General features: G+C 46.3%; 2 protein-coding genes across 5 annotated transcripts; one reads left to right on the top strand and one right to left on the bottom strand.

Annotated features, from left to right (window-relative positions):
- The first annotated feature begins 4,671 nt into the window (after positions 1-4,671).
- On the top strand, positions 4,672-14,791 carry APH1A (aph-1 homolog A, gamma-secretase subunit). 2 transcript variants are annotated; one of them, XM_074188707.1, is made up of 7 exons: positions 4,672-4,978; positions 5,516-5,613; positions 5,789-5,862; positions 6,045-6,167; positions 6,432-6,559; positions 6,797-6,920; positions 7,252-14,791. In XM_074188707.1, exons 1-7 carry the CDS (start codon positions 4,889-4,891, stop codon positions 7,314-7,316), a joined length of 702 nt encoding a protein of 233 aa, XP_074044808.1. In that variant the 5' UTR covers positions 4,672-4,888; the 3' UTR covers positions 7,317-14,791. The 2 variants fall into 2 exon arrangements, with proteins under 2 accessions (XP_074044808.1, XP_074044807.1); XM_074188706.1 differs by having other exon boundaries at positions 5,443-5,613; positions 7,252-14,786.
- CA14 (carbonic anhydrase 14) lies at positions 8,897-15,750 on the bottom strand. Of its 3 annotated transcripts, XM_074188704.1 has the most exons (12): positions 15,673-15,750; positions 15,264-15,327; positions 13,374-13,394; positions 11,941-12,120; positions 11,407-11,549; positions 11,100-11,195; positions 10,784-10,850; positions 9,927-10,084; positions 9,637-9,760; positions 9,421-9,438; positions 9,218-9,302; positions 8,897-9,062 (listed from the first exon to the last, which is right to left on the bottom strand). In XM_074188704.1, the coding sequence occupies exons 2-12, from the start codon at positions 15,319-15,321 to the stop codon at positions 8,993-8,995; spliced, it is 1,020 nt and encodes a 339-aa protein (XP_074044805.1). In that variant the 5' UTR covers positions 15,322-15,327; positions 15,673-15,750; the 3' UTR covers positions 8,897-8,992. The 3 variants fall into 3 exon arrangements, with proteins under 3 accessions (XP_074044805.1, XP_074044804.1, XP_074044806.1); XM_074188703.1 differs by lacking the exon at positions 15,673-15,750 and having other exon boundaries at positions 15,264-15,660; XM_074188705.1 differs by lacking the exons at positions 9,421-9,438; positions 15,673-15,750 and having other exon boundaries at positions 15,264-15,661.
- Between the last annotated feature and the right edge of the window lie 202 nt (positions 15,751-15,952).

The following is a 15,952-nucleotide window of genomic DNA, read 5'->3' as shown; positions in this document are numbered from 1 at the left end:
CTCTTCCCCCTTCTAGTCCCCCCTCCCAAAGTCCCTTCAAGCAGGATGTAATCAAAACTGAAGCTACTTTTCCTTGTTATAGTCCCAACTCCTTGGTTTATCACAAACTAACTGAATGGCTCAAATAGAACTGTCCAAGCTGGGGGATGGGGTGGGGGGTGGGGGGTGGGGGTGAGGGAATAAAAGACTCCTGAATTTGAGTAGGTGTACATAGATTGATCCTAGAATGGGCTAATCCAGAGTTCTCTCTTCACATTCTACCCATTCCAAACTCCCAAATCAGCAATGATCCAAATTGGAGTAAATAACTCAAAGGTGTATAATTCTACTTTTAAAAAACATATTAACTATCAAGGGTCTATTTGTTAAGAAGCTTCATCAATCCTAGCCAAAACATACACATTACAAATATACCTCGAGATCCTCATTTAAAAAAAATACAAATTCAATAGTTGGAAAAATATTCTAAAAATACAAATTCACATTTCTGCACATAATAATTTTCACAACTATGAGAGATTTGGGGCAGGCAAATTTTAGTAATGTTATTGAGAACTCAAGAGGTTACCTCAGAATTCCTGTTGGTATTCCTCTTGGTAATCTTATTGATATTCCAAGGAATCCTCTATCAACAAGATAATGTTTGGTATGTTTTTGCTTGTTTGATTTGTAGAACTAGCCCTAGGATGTTGTTTGATGCCTCCTGTCTAGAAGTTTGTGTCACTTTCTTTCAGAGCATGCCAAAATGTGGTGGAGGTTTTTGGGGGGAGGGCTAGGGTTTTGGGGGATTATTTTCAGCCTTGATTTTTTTTTATTGTGATATTTTGCATAGTTGGTAATATCCTTCCCAGAAACTTGAAGACTTCATAGATTTTATGGAAATTTGTGGATTTTCCCTCCCTCCATGCAGCATTAGCAATTCTTTACTTACAATTTCTATATTTTTACATTTTACTTAGGAAGAACTAGGTAAGATTTTACTTCAAATTAACTCATTCTAGTAATACAATAAACAATATTCAATTTATGATAGCCACAATAATAACTACTCACATTTATATGGTGCTTTAAAGTTTGCATTAGACTTTTCTTAAAACAACAACCTTTCAAGATAAGTAGAAAAAGCATTATTATCCTCATTTACAAAGTGAAGAAATAGATTTTTAGTTGTTAAATGATTTGTCCCTTATCATACTGCCAACAGAATACAAATCCAATTTTATGGCTCCAAGCCAAAACTCTATCCTCTACTTTAGACTGTCCTTACATTTATGAAGAATAATTCACCAAATATTTACCCAGTCATTATTTGTTCATTAAACACATATTTTATTTCACATTTAATAATCATTGACAAAAAACAAAAGAGAATAAAATATTAAAGACAACATCATTTAATGATCAGATGAATTAGCATACAAGTGAACAAAATGAGAGGTTTTGCAAGTTGTGAGAAATTATTTTAGTATTATTTTAATAACCAATTATCAACTTGGGATCAAGGCCTTATTCTTTAATTTTCTTATGTAAGGTACACTCCCTGTAAAAAGTCAGTCTCTGAAGGTCATAACTTGATTGATTAATGAAATAATTCTTAGTCTTTAATGAACATGCTCTCTAGACTTGGACAGGATCCTGAGGAGACTTTAGTTCTGTTTTGCAGGAGTGGAGAACTATTTCTTCTGCCAAGAGCTATTTGGATATTTATAATATTCTCAGATCATACAAAATTATCAACTTAAAAATTAGCCTGCTACAGTTGGTCAAACAATTAATTCACTCCTGAAAAGCTCCAAGATTTATTGAATTTTGAGTCCCTGCTTGTAGTTGTAGTAGTAGCACCGGATCAAGAGTTTGAAGGCTTTTTATTGGTGGGGGGGTGGGGGGGTGGAGGAGGGAAAGGTTTAGAGTGTAAACACAATCCAGTTTAGGTGTGGCCTTAATCCTAGGAAAGGAGTCCTATCCTTGTACCCATCTATTATCGTTTGGGTAATCTAGCTCATGCAAGAGAAAACAAGAGTATGCTGGATGGAGATGGATGAATCTCATGATCAAACCACATTCTCAACAGGAGGAATTGAAAATTTCTAACCTACCTCTTCATTAAATATCTACAATCACTTTTGATTTTCTCTTGTCAGAGAAATTCTCTTTTACAAAAGCATAAAGGCAGCTAGGCGGTAGAGTGGATAGAACACCATCCCTGGAGTCAGGAGGACCTGAGTTCAAATTTGACCCCCACACTTGAAATTTACTGGACCTAGATGGCCTTAGTATAGCCCCCCTCACTGGAATCCAATTCACTGGCACATCGTGGTATTACCTCCCTGGTGTCATGATCTTACTAGAGAATGAAGGACAAACAATAACAATTTAGGGCATTCAGTGCCCCCATTGGTTGTTTTTGGTTACTAAGAGAAACCACTAAACAGAATTTTGTTGATTGCTGGCTAGGTAATTAATTAATTACCCAGAAACGCTTGGAATTTTTTAATTCACATCAAAGTTGTCTTGTCCAAAAATCCTACTTCAGTAGGATATTCAAAGTCAAAATGAAGGATCCAAGATGATGCTGAAGAAAGAAGCCAGGAAGCTCCAGATTGATTAAGTAGTTTAATATCAAAATGGAATACTCTGATCAGGGCAGTCTGGGGCAGGTGCCAGACAGCATACCGAATTTCCCAAAGCCAAGACCCACTCCCACCCCCATCTGAAAAAACCCCATGGCAATTAATTATAGAAATCAGACAAAGGGAGGAGGAGTTATAGAGTACATTAGTTTGAATTTGCTGATATTTTTAGGTTTAAATTCCTCAGCACCGGGCTCTAGTCCGGGTCGCCTGGGTAGTCTTAACAGACTATCAATATTGTTTGGAATGTAGTCTCAGGCATATAAGCTATGGTTAGTGTGTTTTCTTTTGGCTTACATTATTATCATTATAGCTTTTACTAGTAAGAACCTTTGGTTAGGAAACCCACATTATTCATGGCTTTTACTGCTTAAGGGGTCCCACAAAAGTCCATCTAAAGTTTTCCTACCTGGGTATGACTCTTGACTTTGTTCAGGAGCCAACAAAAGAGCAGCACTACATATGGTTGTAGTCAATGTATATTCATTTCTTATTCTACAGATTAACTTTAGTTTACTCTAACATGATTATTAGACCTTTGACCATTACAACATAGATTTTTCCTGTCCTCTTGCCTCACTGTTTCAAAGAATGGGGATATTTCTCTTCCTTTATCTGACCATCAACTTGGGAGTCCCTGCCATGAAAGTCTGACCTCAGTTCCTCCTAGGATAAAAAACTGAATTTCTTCCCTTCTCACAAACAGATGAGGAATAGGATGGAATGAGAGAGACTGGGAGAGGAAGAGATCTCCTAGGTTGGAAACTGAATCTCTCCTACCTTATTTACCTAATATCATGTGATAATGATTCCACTGTTTAGATTCCAAAGCATTTCCCATAAAAGTTCCTGGGCACAGTTGTAACTTCCTTCCTGGCTCTCTAGTTAACTATTACTTCATCTTAACTCTGCTCTAAATTCCTGTTCACAGACTGGAAGGAGAGAGCAGATCAGCTTGCCTCTCTTTCTACAGACACTGGATCACTCACTCCCAAAATGATTTGGCTCCAACCCCCTGAAGCTTTATGTTCCTGACCTGCACTCTCAATGTCTTTACATTCTGTATTCACTGGCAACAGTTCATCACGTGAAGTTCAAGGAAAAGGATCCTCTCGGTTCTCTCTTCTTCCCTAGGATTCTTTTCTCCCCCATTCTTTTTTTCTAGGATTCTTTAAACACCTAGAAGATCTTCAATGCCTCCAATAGGCCAACAAACCTTTCTTTGCAGAGCACCGGGCCCCCAGCCCAAGGCGGTCGGGTAGGCTATCTGAACTAGATCTCTTAATTCTCTGTTCTCCCATCCATCAGTAGGGAGAACAAGATATCACAAAACTCCATCTTCAACAGCTAAATAAAGGAAGTGTAACACAAAAGGTGGGGGTGGAGGAAGGAAGGGGCTTGAGTTTCTTTGTTCGCTGTCAACCAGAAGACAGCCCAGCACGGTCATTCTGAGAACTTTCTTGTTCTTCATGAGAACCACTTCTTTGGCAGGCGGTCCCCTCGAGGAGCATCCCTTCCTCTTTCTGTTTCACAGATGAAGCTCTTTTCCATGCTACCCTGGGCTCCGGGGCTCACATAAGACGGGCAGTTCCCCCTGGAGCTCTCCGGTCTCATCTTTTCTGTGTAGCCCCGACCCATTTCCTTCCATTCAACTAAGAACAATGCGTGTCCCCATCTTCCTTGCCGCCCCCCTCCCCAAGCCCTCGGCTTGCTGGGCTTTTTCCCGGCGTTCCCCCCCCCCCCAAGCCATCAGGAGGCTGGGGAGGCACCGCCAGGGTTTGCCACAGATAGCAAGTGTCGCCCCAAGAGGGTTTAGGAATGGGAGAGAGGAAGGGAGGGGGCTCCAAGATCAGCTCAAGTCCAAGTCGGTTCCTTTTGTCCTCACCTGGAGTGAATGACTAAACCACGCCCTAGGGAGGGGTAGAGACAGGAACTACAACTCCCAGGATGCAACGCCAGACATTCCCCCCCCACTAAGAAAGCCTCCCCACCGTAGCCACGCCTCCCACCTCCTCACCATTGGCCTTGGGGTGGGGACTAGAAGGGAGGGCGATGGGACTGGGCCGGGGCCCGGGGAGGTCCCCAACTCGGCCTCCGTAGGGGAAGTCGCGCGGACCTGCTGCTGGGGCCTCCGGGTCCCCCCCTTCCCCTTCCCCGCCCCTTCCCCCTCTCCGGGGGCCTGGGGGTGACGCCGCGCCGACCCCCTGCTCCGGCTTGCCACCCCCGGGCCCGGCCATGGGGGCCGCGGTCTTTTTCGGATGCACTTTCGTGGCCTTCGGCCCGGCCTTCTCGCTCTTTCTGGTCACGGTGGCCGGGGACCCCCTGCGGGTCATCATCCTGGTGGCCGGGTGAGTGGGCGCGGGGATGGGGCGGGGGGGGGGCTGGGCGATCCGATGGGGAGGGGGAGATGCGGGGTGCCCGGCCTGGGCGGTTCGGCCCTCCCCCTCCCCGGCTGAAGGCCGCCCCCGAGCCCCCCCCCCCGGGCCTGGGGACTCTGAGAACTGGGGCGCTGACCCCAGAGGAGCCACGCCTCGAGGGAGGGCCCAGGAGCCCGGCCCTGCCCGGCTCTGCCTTCCTCCTTCCCACACACCGGTCCTGCCCGGTCCTGCCCGGTCCTGCCCGGTCCTGCCCGGACCTTTGTCAGGCCAGGCTGGGCACAGGAGGGCCAGACCCCTCCCAGATTCCCGGGCCACCCCGCCAGCGGATGAAAGCCCCCCGTGTTATGCCACTTGCACTTCTCTGGGCGCCCAGCCCTTTGTTCCGCCTTCTGACTGGGCATCCTTTCTCCCCCTCCGGCCCGGCCTCCCCTCAGGGCCTTCTTTTGGCTGGTCTCTCTACTTTTGGCCTCTGTGGTCTGGTTCCTCCTGGTCCATGTGACTGATCAGTCAGACAGCCGGCTCCAATATGGCCTCCTCATCTTCGGTGCTGCCGTTTCTGTCCTGCTTCAGGAGGTTTTCAGATTTGCCTACTACAAGCTACTTAAGTAAGGGAGTAAAATACTGGGCGGGTGGTTGAGGCTTTGGAGGGACGACAGAAGGGGCTGGAAAGTCTGGGGGGGGGGGGCAGGGACAAGCATTGGGGCGGGTCTTGAAGGGAGAGGGCTATGGGAGGGCCCTGGGGGAAAGGAGCCCCCCCACCCTCCCTCATATCCCCACCAGGAAGGCAGATGAGGGGTTAGCGTCGCTGAGTGAGGACGGAAGATCTCCCATCTCCATCCGACAAATGGCCTATGGTGAGCCAGGGCTGAGAAAGTCTCGGTGGCTTCTCATCCCTCCCCTTTCTCTACTAGACCCTCCTCCGGAAAGTCTGGGGCAGTGGGATTGAGAGGATGAATGGCTGGGTGGGAGGAATAAGTAGGAAGTCAGATGAAAGGTCTTTGCCCTTCCTAACCTTGCTGATTGCCCATCTCCCCAGTTTCGGGTCTATCTTTCGGCATCATCAGCGGAGTCTTTTCTGTTATCAACATCCTGGCTGATGCACTTGGTCCAGGTGTGGTTGGTATTCATGGAGATTCACCCTATTACTTCTTAACCTCAGGTAAGACCCGTTCCCCAAATCTCCATCCCAGATTATTGTTTCCCTCATCACTTGCTGCATTGGGCAGTCTGGTCCAACCTGAAGGTGCAAATGTCCTATTGAGTTCTCCCCAGGAAATTCTCTAGATCTCTTCCCCCAGGGATACTGGGAGGAGGTCATCAGGGAAGAGTGTTGGAGGGGTACTTCAGGTGATCCATCCTCTCTCTCTCTCTCTCTCTCTCTCTCTCTCTCTCTCTCTCTTTCTCTCTCTCTCTCTCTCCCCAGCATTCTTGACAGCAGCCATCATCTTACTTCATACCTTTTGGGGGATTGTGTTTTTTGATGCCTGTGAGAGGAGACGATACTGGGCCTTGGGCTTGGTTGTTGGTAGTCACCTACTGACATCAGGACTGGTGAGTCAGGAATAGGTTTCATTGGGAGAAGAGAATCAGGGACTTGAGGCCTAGGTAAGAGGAAAAGCTACATTTAGGTTGGGGGCACGCATAGTCCCAAGATCTGAGGTTTGTTGGGGCAGGCCTGGGGATTTAACGAAAGGTCTGGAGAAGTTTTTGCTACAGGCCCAGAGAGTAACTGGGGTTGGAATGGAGAGGACATTTTTCTCTTCCTCAATCACTATTCCCTCTCCCTAGACATTTCTGAATCCCTGGTATGAAGCCAGCCTGTTGCCCATCTATGCAGTTACTCTTTCCATGGGGATCTGGGCATTCATCACAGCTGGAGGCTCCCTCCGAAGTATCCAGCGCAGCCTCTCGTGTAAGGACTGACCACTTGGACTGATCGCCTGCCTGACTACCACCTGCCTGCCCACTAGCCAAGACTGAGCCCTGCCCCACCCCCCACTTTAGTGTCCCTGCTACTCTTCTCTGTATACTCCATCTACATCCCCTTCCCCATCCTTAGGGGCTTCACTCTCCACTCTTGACCTTTGCTCTCTAGGCCACAGCGGTCGGTGCCAGGGGACAGCCGGTCAGTGGTTAGAGGGTTTGAAACTCCATCTGTCCCTGCCCTGTGAGGACCCCCCTGTTGCCCTGGGTCCTTCCACTTTCCCATCCTGTCCAAGACTCACATCCCTTCCCCTCTGCAGGCCGACGGCAGGAGGACAGTCGGGTGATGGTGTATTCTGCCCTGCGCATCCCACCCGAGGACTGAGGGGACCTGGGGGAAACCCTGAGGGCCAGGGGCACCCTCTTTGTCTCCTGTATTTCTCTCCATCTCCAACTATGGACAGCTGCTAAGGGAGGTGGCATAGTTAGTCATTGCACAGGAGATAAAACTGGGGTACAGAGGTTACTGAAGTTTGCAGGGATCTGAGCAGTTCCCTGTCATCTATCCTCTCTGCCCACTTCCCTCTCTCCCTCGCCCCACCCTCAATTGGATATCTCTTTTTCTCAGGTCTGAGGGAAATCATTTTCAATTTGACAAAGACTTCAAACTGCCTTTTGGGGGGAGGGAAGTTTGGAGCTGCTTCCTCCAAAATTTCTGTTTTCCCAGCTCTTCTTCTCCCTCTGTCTACCATTTTTTCCCCTTTTCTCCCATTGGCCAGAGATCCTAAGGAATAGACTGAGGAGTATGTTAGGGAGACAGTAATCTCTGCTCCTCATTTCAGCTCCCCTCCCCTCTCTCTTTTTCTCTGTTCCCAGCAACTGGGATGACTGGAACTTAAAAATTTTTATTCTACAGTGAGAGAGCTGAGGTGACTAAGGAACACTATGGGGTCATAGTGCCACTTAGGGTTATGGCCTGTAAGGATTTGGGGAGGGCAGCAGGAATTTTTTTCTAGTTTTTAATGGGGAGGGAAGGGTAATGGGGGAGGGAGAAAAGAGGGAATGACTTTTCTATAAAATGTATTATTTTCTGCTGAGGATGGAATATCCCATCCTTTTAATCAAAGTAAGTGTGATTTTTTGACTAATAAAAGGATTTTATAACTATGTATGGGGACTTGGCTTTTGGGAATAGATGAGATATTATATGGGGTTTTTTGACCTCGGGGGGGGTCCCTCTAAGACAGGGGTTCGGAATCTATTTTTTTGCTATGGACAGATTCCTTTGGTAGTCTGGTGGAATCTATGAACCCCTTCTTAGAAGAAAGTTTTTAAATGCATAAAATAAAATACATAGGATTACAAGGAAACTAATTACATGAAAATGCAGTTATTGAAATATTTTTTTAAAAGGTTCACAGACCCTAGGTGAAGAATTCTTATGCTAAGTATGTCCTTTATCTCCCTCTAGCCCCTCTGGGCCATCCTCCAAATATTCTTAAATATCTGGTATAACCCAGCTTGAATAGGGGTCCTCTATCACTTAACAGTTGCTAAAAATAGAAGATGATTTGGGGAAATCTCTTTGCAGTCAGTCAGCAAACATTAAGCACTTACTGCGGACCAGACAGATTTTTTTCATTTCCAAACCTTGCAGTAGCCACCAAGGCAAGAGTTACGGTGCAGTCAAAAATGTTTTTATTTCCAAAATATTCATAATGTGGATTATTGAATCCCTATCACAGCAACTCTCTTTCCAAGGCTTGTCTGTGTTGTTCAGGGAGGGTACTAAAAGGTGAGAGGGAATTCTTGAATATGACTAATTCCCCTTCTCTGGAAAAATTGTCCTAGCCAAAAAAAAAAACAAATCCTCTTGACGTTTCCCTTCTTTCCATTGGTGGTTAAAGCTTTCCATAGAGACCAGGCTTGATTCCCAAGGAGGTATCAGGAGGAAGGAGGGACATTCAACTGTTACTGCTATAGCTATTGTCTGCCAAGTCCCAGCACTGAATCCTCCAGGCTTGCTGAAAGGTGATGGTGAAGGGATAGCTGAGAGGGTCTCTACTCGTCTGTGGTAGCACGGCGGGATGAAGTGAAGACAACACTCTTCTGTTCCCCTAGCCTATTCCTCCTGGGGAAGAAGCAGATGAATTAGGGAGGAAGGGGGGAGCCAGAGGATTTGTTCCTATCTTCAGACAGCTCAGAACTGGGATAGGAAGCTCTTCACAAGAAAAAAAGCCTTGTTATAAGGGGTCTGCTAAGGTTTTTGGGAGGGAAGAGTCTCACCGAATTTTCCTGGCAATGAAGTAAGCAGCAAGCAAGAGGCAGAGACAGCCGAACAAGATTCCCAGGCCTAGACCCACCATTTCACCTGAGAGAGCCAAAGAACTATCAGATCATAGACTGAGGCCTTTTATGCAGCCTACCCACTTCCATCCCCCCATCCTCATAAGGGCTATCCAGGTGAAGTTGGGTAAGGGTTACCTTACCTGTGGAATAAAAGTCTCCTGCAAGGGAAGAGCAGAAAGATCAGGCCCTCTTTTCACTTAGTCATCTTTTAGGAAAGCAACTCAAGCTCCCTAGTCTCCAATCTAGTGGCAATCTTGGAACCCTTTACCTACCTCTCACTGCCTTTCATTCTCCAGTGGCTTCCCTGTTTCGACCCTTCAGGCCCTTTTCCTTTTCCTTACCCTCTGTACTCTTACCTGGGATAAAAGAGGCAAGAACCAGTCGATGGTTGAGGGGCTGAGGGGCTCTGTAGTTTTGGACCAGTAACTGGGAGGGACTGTTCTCCTCTGTGGAGAACAAAGTCTCCTGTAGCTTCTCCAACTAAGGGGAAAGGAATAGAGGTTGAGGGTGGCAGAGTATATAGTAATGGGCTTTAAAAGAGGGAAAAGGGTTGAGAGGTCACTGATAGGAAGAGATGGGTATTAGGGGATAAGAACAGGGTCACAGCTAAATATTTCATCCCTTCTGCTCTACCTCTTCATCTCACCTGCCCTGCAGAAATCTGAGCCTTTCTGTGGAAGACAGTCCAGAGGACACTCTGATAGCAGGGAGGGGTAGTGAGTGAGCCATTGTACCTGTAGTACTCCCCCAATTCTGGAGGAAGAAGTCCCCCCACATCAAAAGGTGGCACCAAGGCTGTCTGACCTAAGGAAGGCAGAAGGAAAAGGAGGGAGTTGTTCAATCATTTCAGTTGACTTCATGATTCCACTTGGAACCCCAGAAATACTAGAGTGGTTTGCCATTCCCTTTTCCAGCTCATCTGACAGATCAGGAAACTGAGGCAAACAGGGTTAATTAACTTGCCCAGGGTTACATAGTGAGTATCTGAGGCCAGATTTGAACTGAGAAAGAGGAGTCTTCCAGACTCCAAGTCCTATATGCTATTCGCTTCACTACCTAGCTGTCCCAAGGTGGGGGGGGGGGGGTTTGGGAATAGGACGAAATCAATCAAAATTCATCCATCTTACCATTCTTAACCACATATGAGTTTTCTGTGCTTTCCAAGAAATGAGAAAATTCAGTCCCACTTAACTCTTCCTTGACTCCTGAAGTTATCATTAGGAATTAGAATCAAGGGTGGAAGTTTTGGTGGAGAAAAGGTGTATATTTTGGTTCAACGCAGGAAACAACTTATAATTAAAGGTTTCTGAAACTAGAATGAGTTGCCTCATGTTGATAATGAGTTCTCTACCTCTGGAGTTGTTCAAAGTTAGATGGGCTTGTGGGCAGTTGCTTTATTAATTTTTTAGGATCCTTTCCAAATCTGAAATTCTTTAATTCTACAATTCTGTCTTCCTGAGATTTCACCTTGTTCCATCCTTCCACAATTTCTTTGGGACTTACCTTTATATCTGACTTTTTCCAAGTGATTGAAGATTTGTTCATAAGCTGGGCTCTCATTCTCCCCTACCTAGGATGGGAAGATGACAGTTTGAGGAATCTCACAGAGATTCCAGTAATAATTCTAGGAAAATCTGGGTTGACTTATTTTTTTTATCTCTTCCTTGAATAGAATAGTGATCTCTTTATGCACATCACCTTCTCCTCCTAGCACTATGGAAGGAAGAGAGCTGATATAGGAAATGAAATAAGTGAAAGGTTAAGATTGAGGATAGGACATAAGGGAAGCTGTAGGGAGGGGATTTAGGGGAGCACCGACCTCAATGAGGATGCCCAGAACTGCTAGTCCCTGAGGCTTTTGAGCAGCTTCATTCAAGCTGTTAAAGGAATCAGCATCATAGTGGACAATGTGAAGCTGTGGGGAGAAGGGATTGATGTTCCCCTTGTTTATAACTCAGTGTTTCTGTCTCTAGAGCTCCCAGCACTTCTAGTTCCCTGATCTCACCCCTCCAATGTTTCCCCAACCCTATCTCCCAGCATCCCCCAGTCCCTGATTTCATTCCTTCCAGTGCTCCCCAACCCTGTCCCTTCACCAGCCCAAGTCCATGCTTCTTGCCTCCCAGTACCTCCGCAGCTGTGGCTTCACTGTTGACCTGGTGTTCTGACCCCCCTGGCTGCCCTTTTCGACCCCAGTGCAGGTGGAGCTGGGCTGCTACATAATTTCGGGGGAGCCCCCCCAGGTATAGTGTGGGGGGCAGGGACAGTTGCACTGTGAGAATAAGGGGAACATCTAGTGTTGGGGTAGATATTTCTCATCCCTGGGTATTTCCATACTTTCCTGGAGTCCTAAGCAATCTAGTCTTCCCTCCCCATTATGGCACCCAGCTCTGGTTAGCTATTTCACTTTCCAGTACATTTACCCCTTTCCCAGATCTGGACAGAACTTGACCCTATGAGAGATGAAGAACCAATCTGTGAATTAGAGACTGACTGCCCCTATCTTGTCTGAAAGGTGCAGAGTCCTGATCCCCACCCTCATTTCCCCAAATTTAAGGATGAGACTTCCTGAGAATCCATGAATATTGGTCTCTAGTGATTTCTGATTTCTATGCAACCTCTGTGACTAGATTTAAAGCCTAGGTACACATCCTCTCTTTTACCTGTGTGTCCATTGTTGTGAAGAGATAAGTGCTCTGTGCTGGGCTGGTCATAACCATGGGGCTTCAGGACAGGCAGCTCTGAATCAAATGTCACTCTTTCAGTTTGTATGTCGATAGGAGACTGGGCACTGTTCCCACATTCGGGATATGTGGCTGGCCAGTGGTCCTGACCATGTGGGCCTAATAAAGAATTATCAAGAATGTTTACCCAGGGGGCAGCTAGGTGGCGCAGTGGATAGAGCACTGGCCTTGGAGTCAGGAATACCTGAGTTCAAATTTGACCTCAGGCACTTAATAATTACCTAGCCGTGTGGCCTTGGGCAAGTCACTTGACCCCATTGCCTTGCAAAAAAAATTACTTTTACCCAACCTTTCCTGTGGCCACCTGCCATTTCCTGTTTCCAGACCCTGTACCCCATCAGTGGAAATGTATTGAGGAATGTGTCTTTTGCTTAAGCCTCCACTCCAATACTGAAACTGTATTATATAGGGATTAGGGGATAAATTGATTGTCCCCTAGCCTTTAAACCCCAGTTCCTCCAAGTCTATGGTGTATCCAATTCTAGGAAATAGAAATGCTAACTGCACTTCTTGATGTAACAGTAAAGCAAGAACTGGGTTAACTATGGGGTCACAAAAAGGAAAAGAGCCCATGGGTACACTGGGAGAGGGGTGATGGAGCTGTAAGCCTCAAGAAAGATAAGGCAAACCAAGCCTTTCATGTCTCTCCACGGAATGGAGCTGGGATTCAGGTGTCCCGTTTTCCTAGCCCTGCTTCTCTTTGCCCACTAGAGTCCTTGACCCTTGCTCTGGATTTCTGTCAGTGATAGAGTCAATGACCAGAAAAGTTCAAAGAGTAGCTAGATTTAGGTTCGGCCTGCCCCTAGGGTCACCAGATAACGGACTCCCAAGCTTTGCTGCTTCTCTCCATTGCTCTTTGTCTACTATTCTCAATTTAAGTCAAGGAATGGGCTTAGTTTCTTCTGAAGAAGGGTTGTGGTAGAATGGAGAGTTAAAAGTCTGAGTGTCTCCATCAGGTTCTCTCTTCCCCCACCCTACTGGATGCCATAGTTCCCTCTATCTTAGCCCTTTCAGAAAAAAAAAAGTTTTGAGTCTTGCTGAGTCAGAGGGTGAAGCTCTAAGATTCTGGTTTTTGGGAGTTAGTACTTATGGAAATAGATACTCTATAGTAGATCCCTTCATAAGTTTCATCCCCAGTGACCCCAGAATTCTCTTCTCTTAAGGCAGGTTGACCATGAGACCATGACAGAACTTCTACTGGAAGGAGAGAAGAGGGGATGGGGGCAGGAGAGGAGAGAGGAAAAGGAGCTGGTAGGGGGAGGATTCGGGCTTTCCCAAAGTTTGGAGGGTAATTACACTTCCCACCAGAAAGAAATTAGGGAAGTAGAAGAAAAACCGAATCTTGATCTTACCTTCATAAGTCCAATGTGAACCTGCAAAAAGAGCAACTGGAGCTATCATAATGTCCCCGAACAGCGCCCCAAGCTTCTTGTCTCACTGGTCTTTTTTTTTTTTTCCCATACCCCGCCTTGTCTCTTTCTTTCATCCCCTTCCACTTCAACCTTTTCCAGGGAAGTCGTGAAACCAGAGACCTCAACAGGGAAAGGTCGGGGTAGAGGAGAGGGACCTATTTAAAAACCCTGCAGACTGAAAGTGGTGAGGGGTGGAAACAGAGGGCAAGGCTGAAGGCTAAAATTACTCTGGATGCAAATGTCCCATAAGCCCAACCTCCCTTTTCCGAGTCTGGAGGAAAGGGACAGGTGGAAAGATGAGGTATCTGGTTATGAGGCAGGAAAGCACCCAAAGACATTGGGGTTGAAAGGCAGAGGTTGAAGGGATTCCTTGGCTATGGGACAATATATGAATAAAATGCTAATGAGATGCAAATCCACATCTGTGAATTTCTACTCAGCAGCACTTTTGGACCCTGGGAAACTGCATAAGTCTAAAACCACCATCTCTGTTCCCCCACCTTCCAGATCCCCAGATGGTAAAGGGAAAGGGGAATTAGTGCAGGGTCTAGGGTGAGCGTGAGGGTAGGTGGGCAGGGGGAACCAGCGCTGGCAAGAACAGGATGAAAGTGGCATTGTGTGTGGAGATGGGAGCTGCCAGCTGAGTCACATGAAGGGATCATACCCAGCTTGTCTGCAGCAGAGAAAGACCCAGGGGGCCCTCCTTGCCTAGCTTCTAAATTTTCATCTAGGACTAGATTACGTTGGGGATTATAGGGGAGATTCTGCCCAAGGAATCTCTCTGATGCTAGATTCTTTATTTTCCTATTATAAATTTTAAAATAATTTAGAGTCCCATTTCCCTTCCTATTTCTCTAGATTCCTCAAACATCTAACAATCTTGTAATTTATCCTACCTCTGTCCCCAACCCCTAATACCTGAGATTTCGGGATCTCTAAAGAGCAATTAGAAAGACTGTGGATAGGGTCTTCCTGTATCTCTGAAGGACACTAATGACTGATTCCTTGATAATGTTGTTTAGTCTGGCTTAGTTTCCTACTCCTACCCCACCCTTCAGACTTCTAGATGTCTTCTCCCAAACACTCTAGATTCCCCCAAATGATTCCCTTTTTTTCTCCCCTTGTCACAGTTCCCTTTTCTCTTTCTTGCAGGATTCTGAGGACTTAGGACACTGTTTCCCAACACCTTCACTAAAAATTTACTAGCTTTTTTTTTTCCTCTTCCAATTCAACCCTTTCTGCTCTTGGGAAGATAGTCCTGGAGACCTTGGTCACCTCCTCCCAAGTTATTTCAATATCCCCTAGGGGGTCCCTTATCAGACAGAATACATTATCAGATACTTTCTCTAGTTGAATCAAGAAAGGGTATTACCCTGCTTTTGGACATGAGACCTCTGGGACAAGGATTCAGTGACAGGACTGGGCAGGTGCTACTTTTTTCTTTCTACAGTAAGAGCTCAATTCCGATTGATTCATCTCTTAACACCCCCCCCCCCCACTCTCCAAGGCAGCTGTTTCTATGAACTGAAAGACTGCTTAAATAAGGAAAGCTTGGGAGGCTGAAGCTGCAGTAGGGATAGAATTTATTCCTAACCTTTCCTGCCATTCCTGACCTTTTACTCTCCACCTCTCCAAACCACATGGATTTGGACAGAGAACTGTAGAAGATCAGGAATAGGGGAAGAAAGCCTGGCTAGGGATCAGGTCTTCCTTTCTTTGTCCTTTCTCTAGAATCCTATTATCTCAGCCCCTTCACCCTTCCTTCCCCCTTAGTGCACCTGCAAACATGCGGACACAAACATGGACACAAATAAACACAAAAGTACATACCCCCATCTGCAGCCAGAATCCGGACCAACTCTAGCAAGAGATTAAGAAATAGCAGCATGGTCTCCTGGAAGGGGGTATAGAAGGTTAGATAGGCGTTTATGAGGGGATAGATTCTGTGATGAGAAAGAGAGAGAGAGAGAGAGAGAGAGAGAGAGAGAGAGAGAGAGAGAGAGAGAGAGAGAGAGATAGGAAATTCTATTAGTGTCCTATATAGATCTACTATCTTTCCAACTATTTCTTCCCTTTGGTGTCTCTCTGGGGACTCTCCAGTGGACTCTTTCTACGTGTGTGTGTGTGTGTGTGTGTGTGTGTGTGTGTGTGTGTGTGTGTTTCTGGCCCCCTGTACAAATCTTTCTGTCTCTCTCTGCCCTCTGTCTTTATCTCATTATCCAGTCCCAACTCCACTTACTGGCCAGATACTTCACAATTGCCTCCCGCTTTTAAGGTGGCTCTGGATGGGTGTGCGTATGTGTGAGGAGGGGAGGAAAAGGAGGAAAAGACGGGGGTGCCCTGGATGTCAGCAGCCAGTTCCTTAAATAGCCTATTAGGTATGCAGGATGGACCCTGTTTGGTATATGCAGTCGGTTTCACAGGGATCCCTGGCTCTGGCTCAGGATTCTAGCTGCTAGTAGTTCTTCCTTTCTCCTAGTCAGTCACATAACTTACCCCTTAAACTGGGGTCACCTAAG

This window comes from Macrotis lagotis, chromosome 5 (assembly GCF_037893015.1).
Source record: "Macrotis lagotis isolate mMagLag1 chromosome 5, bilby.v1.9.chrom.fasta, whole genome shotgun sequence".
Lineage (NCBI taxonomy): Eukaryota > Metazoa > Chordata > Mammalia > Peramelemorphia > Peramelidae > Macrotis > Macrotis lagotis.
The sequence above is the reverse complement of the archived record's forward strand: the minus strand, read 5'-3'. Positions and strand labels throughout refer to the sequence as shown.

Coding starts and splice junctions, on each gene's coding strand:
- APH1A (XM_074188706.1), top strand. CDS start 4,866: ATGGGGGCCGCGGTCTTTTTCGGATGCACTTTCGTGGCCTTCGGCCCG. Junction 4,979..5,442: donor GTCATCATCCTGGTGGCCGG/GTGAGTGGGCGC, acceptor GCCTCCCCTCAG/GGCCTTCTTTTGGCTGGTCT. Junction 5,614..5,788: donor GCCTACTACAAGCTACTTAA/GTAAGGGAGTAA, acceptor TATCCCCACCAG/GAAGGCAGATGAGGGGTTAG.
- CA14 (XM_074188704.1), bottom strand. CDS start 15,321: ATGCTGCTATTTCTTAATCTCTTGCTAGAGTTGGTCCGGATTCTGGCT. Junction 11,196..11,406: donor GTGAAGCCACAGCTGCGGAG/GTACTGGGAGGC, acceptor TTCTCCCCACAG/CTTCACATTGTCCACTATGA. Junction 9,761..9,926: donor CTCAGATTTCTGCAGGGCAG/GTGAGATGAAGA, acceptor CTTTCCCCTTAG/TTGGAGAAGCTACAGGAGAC.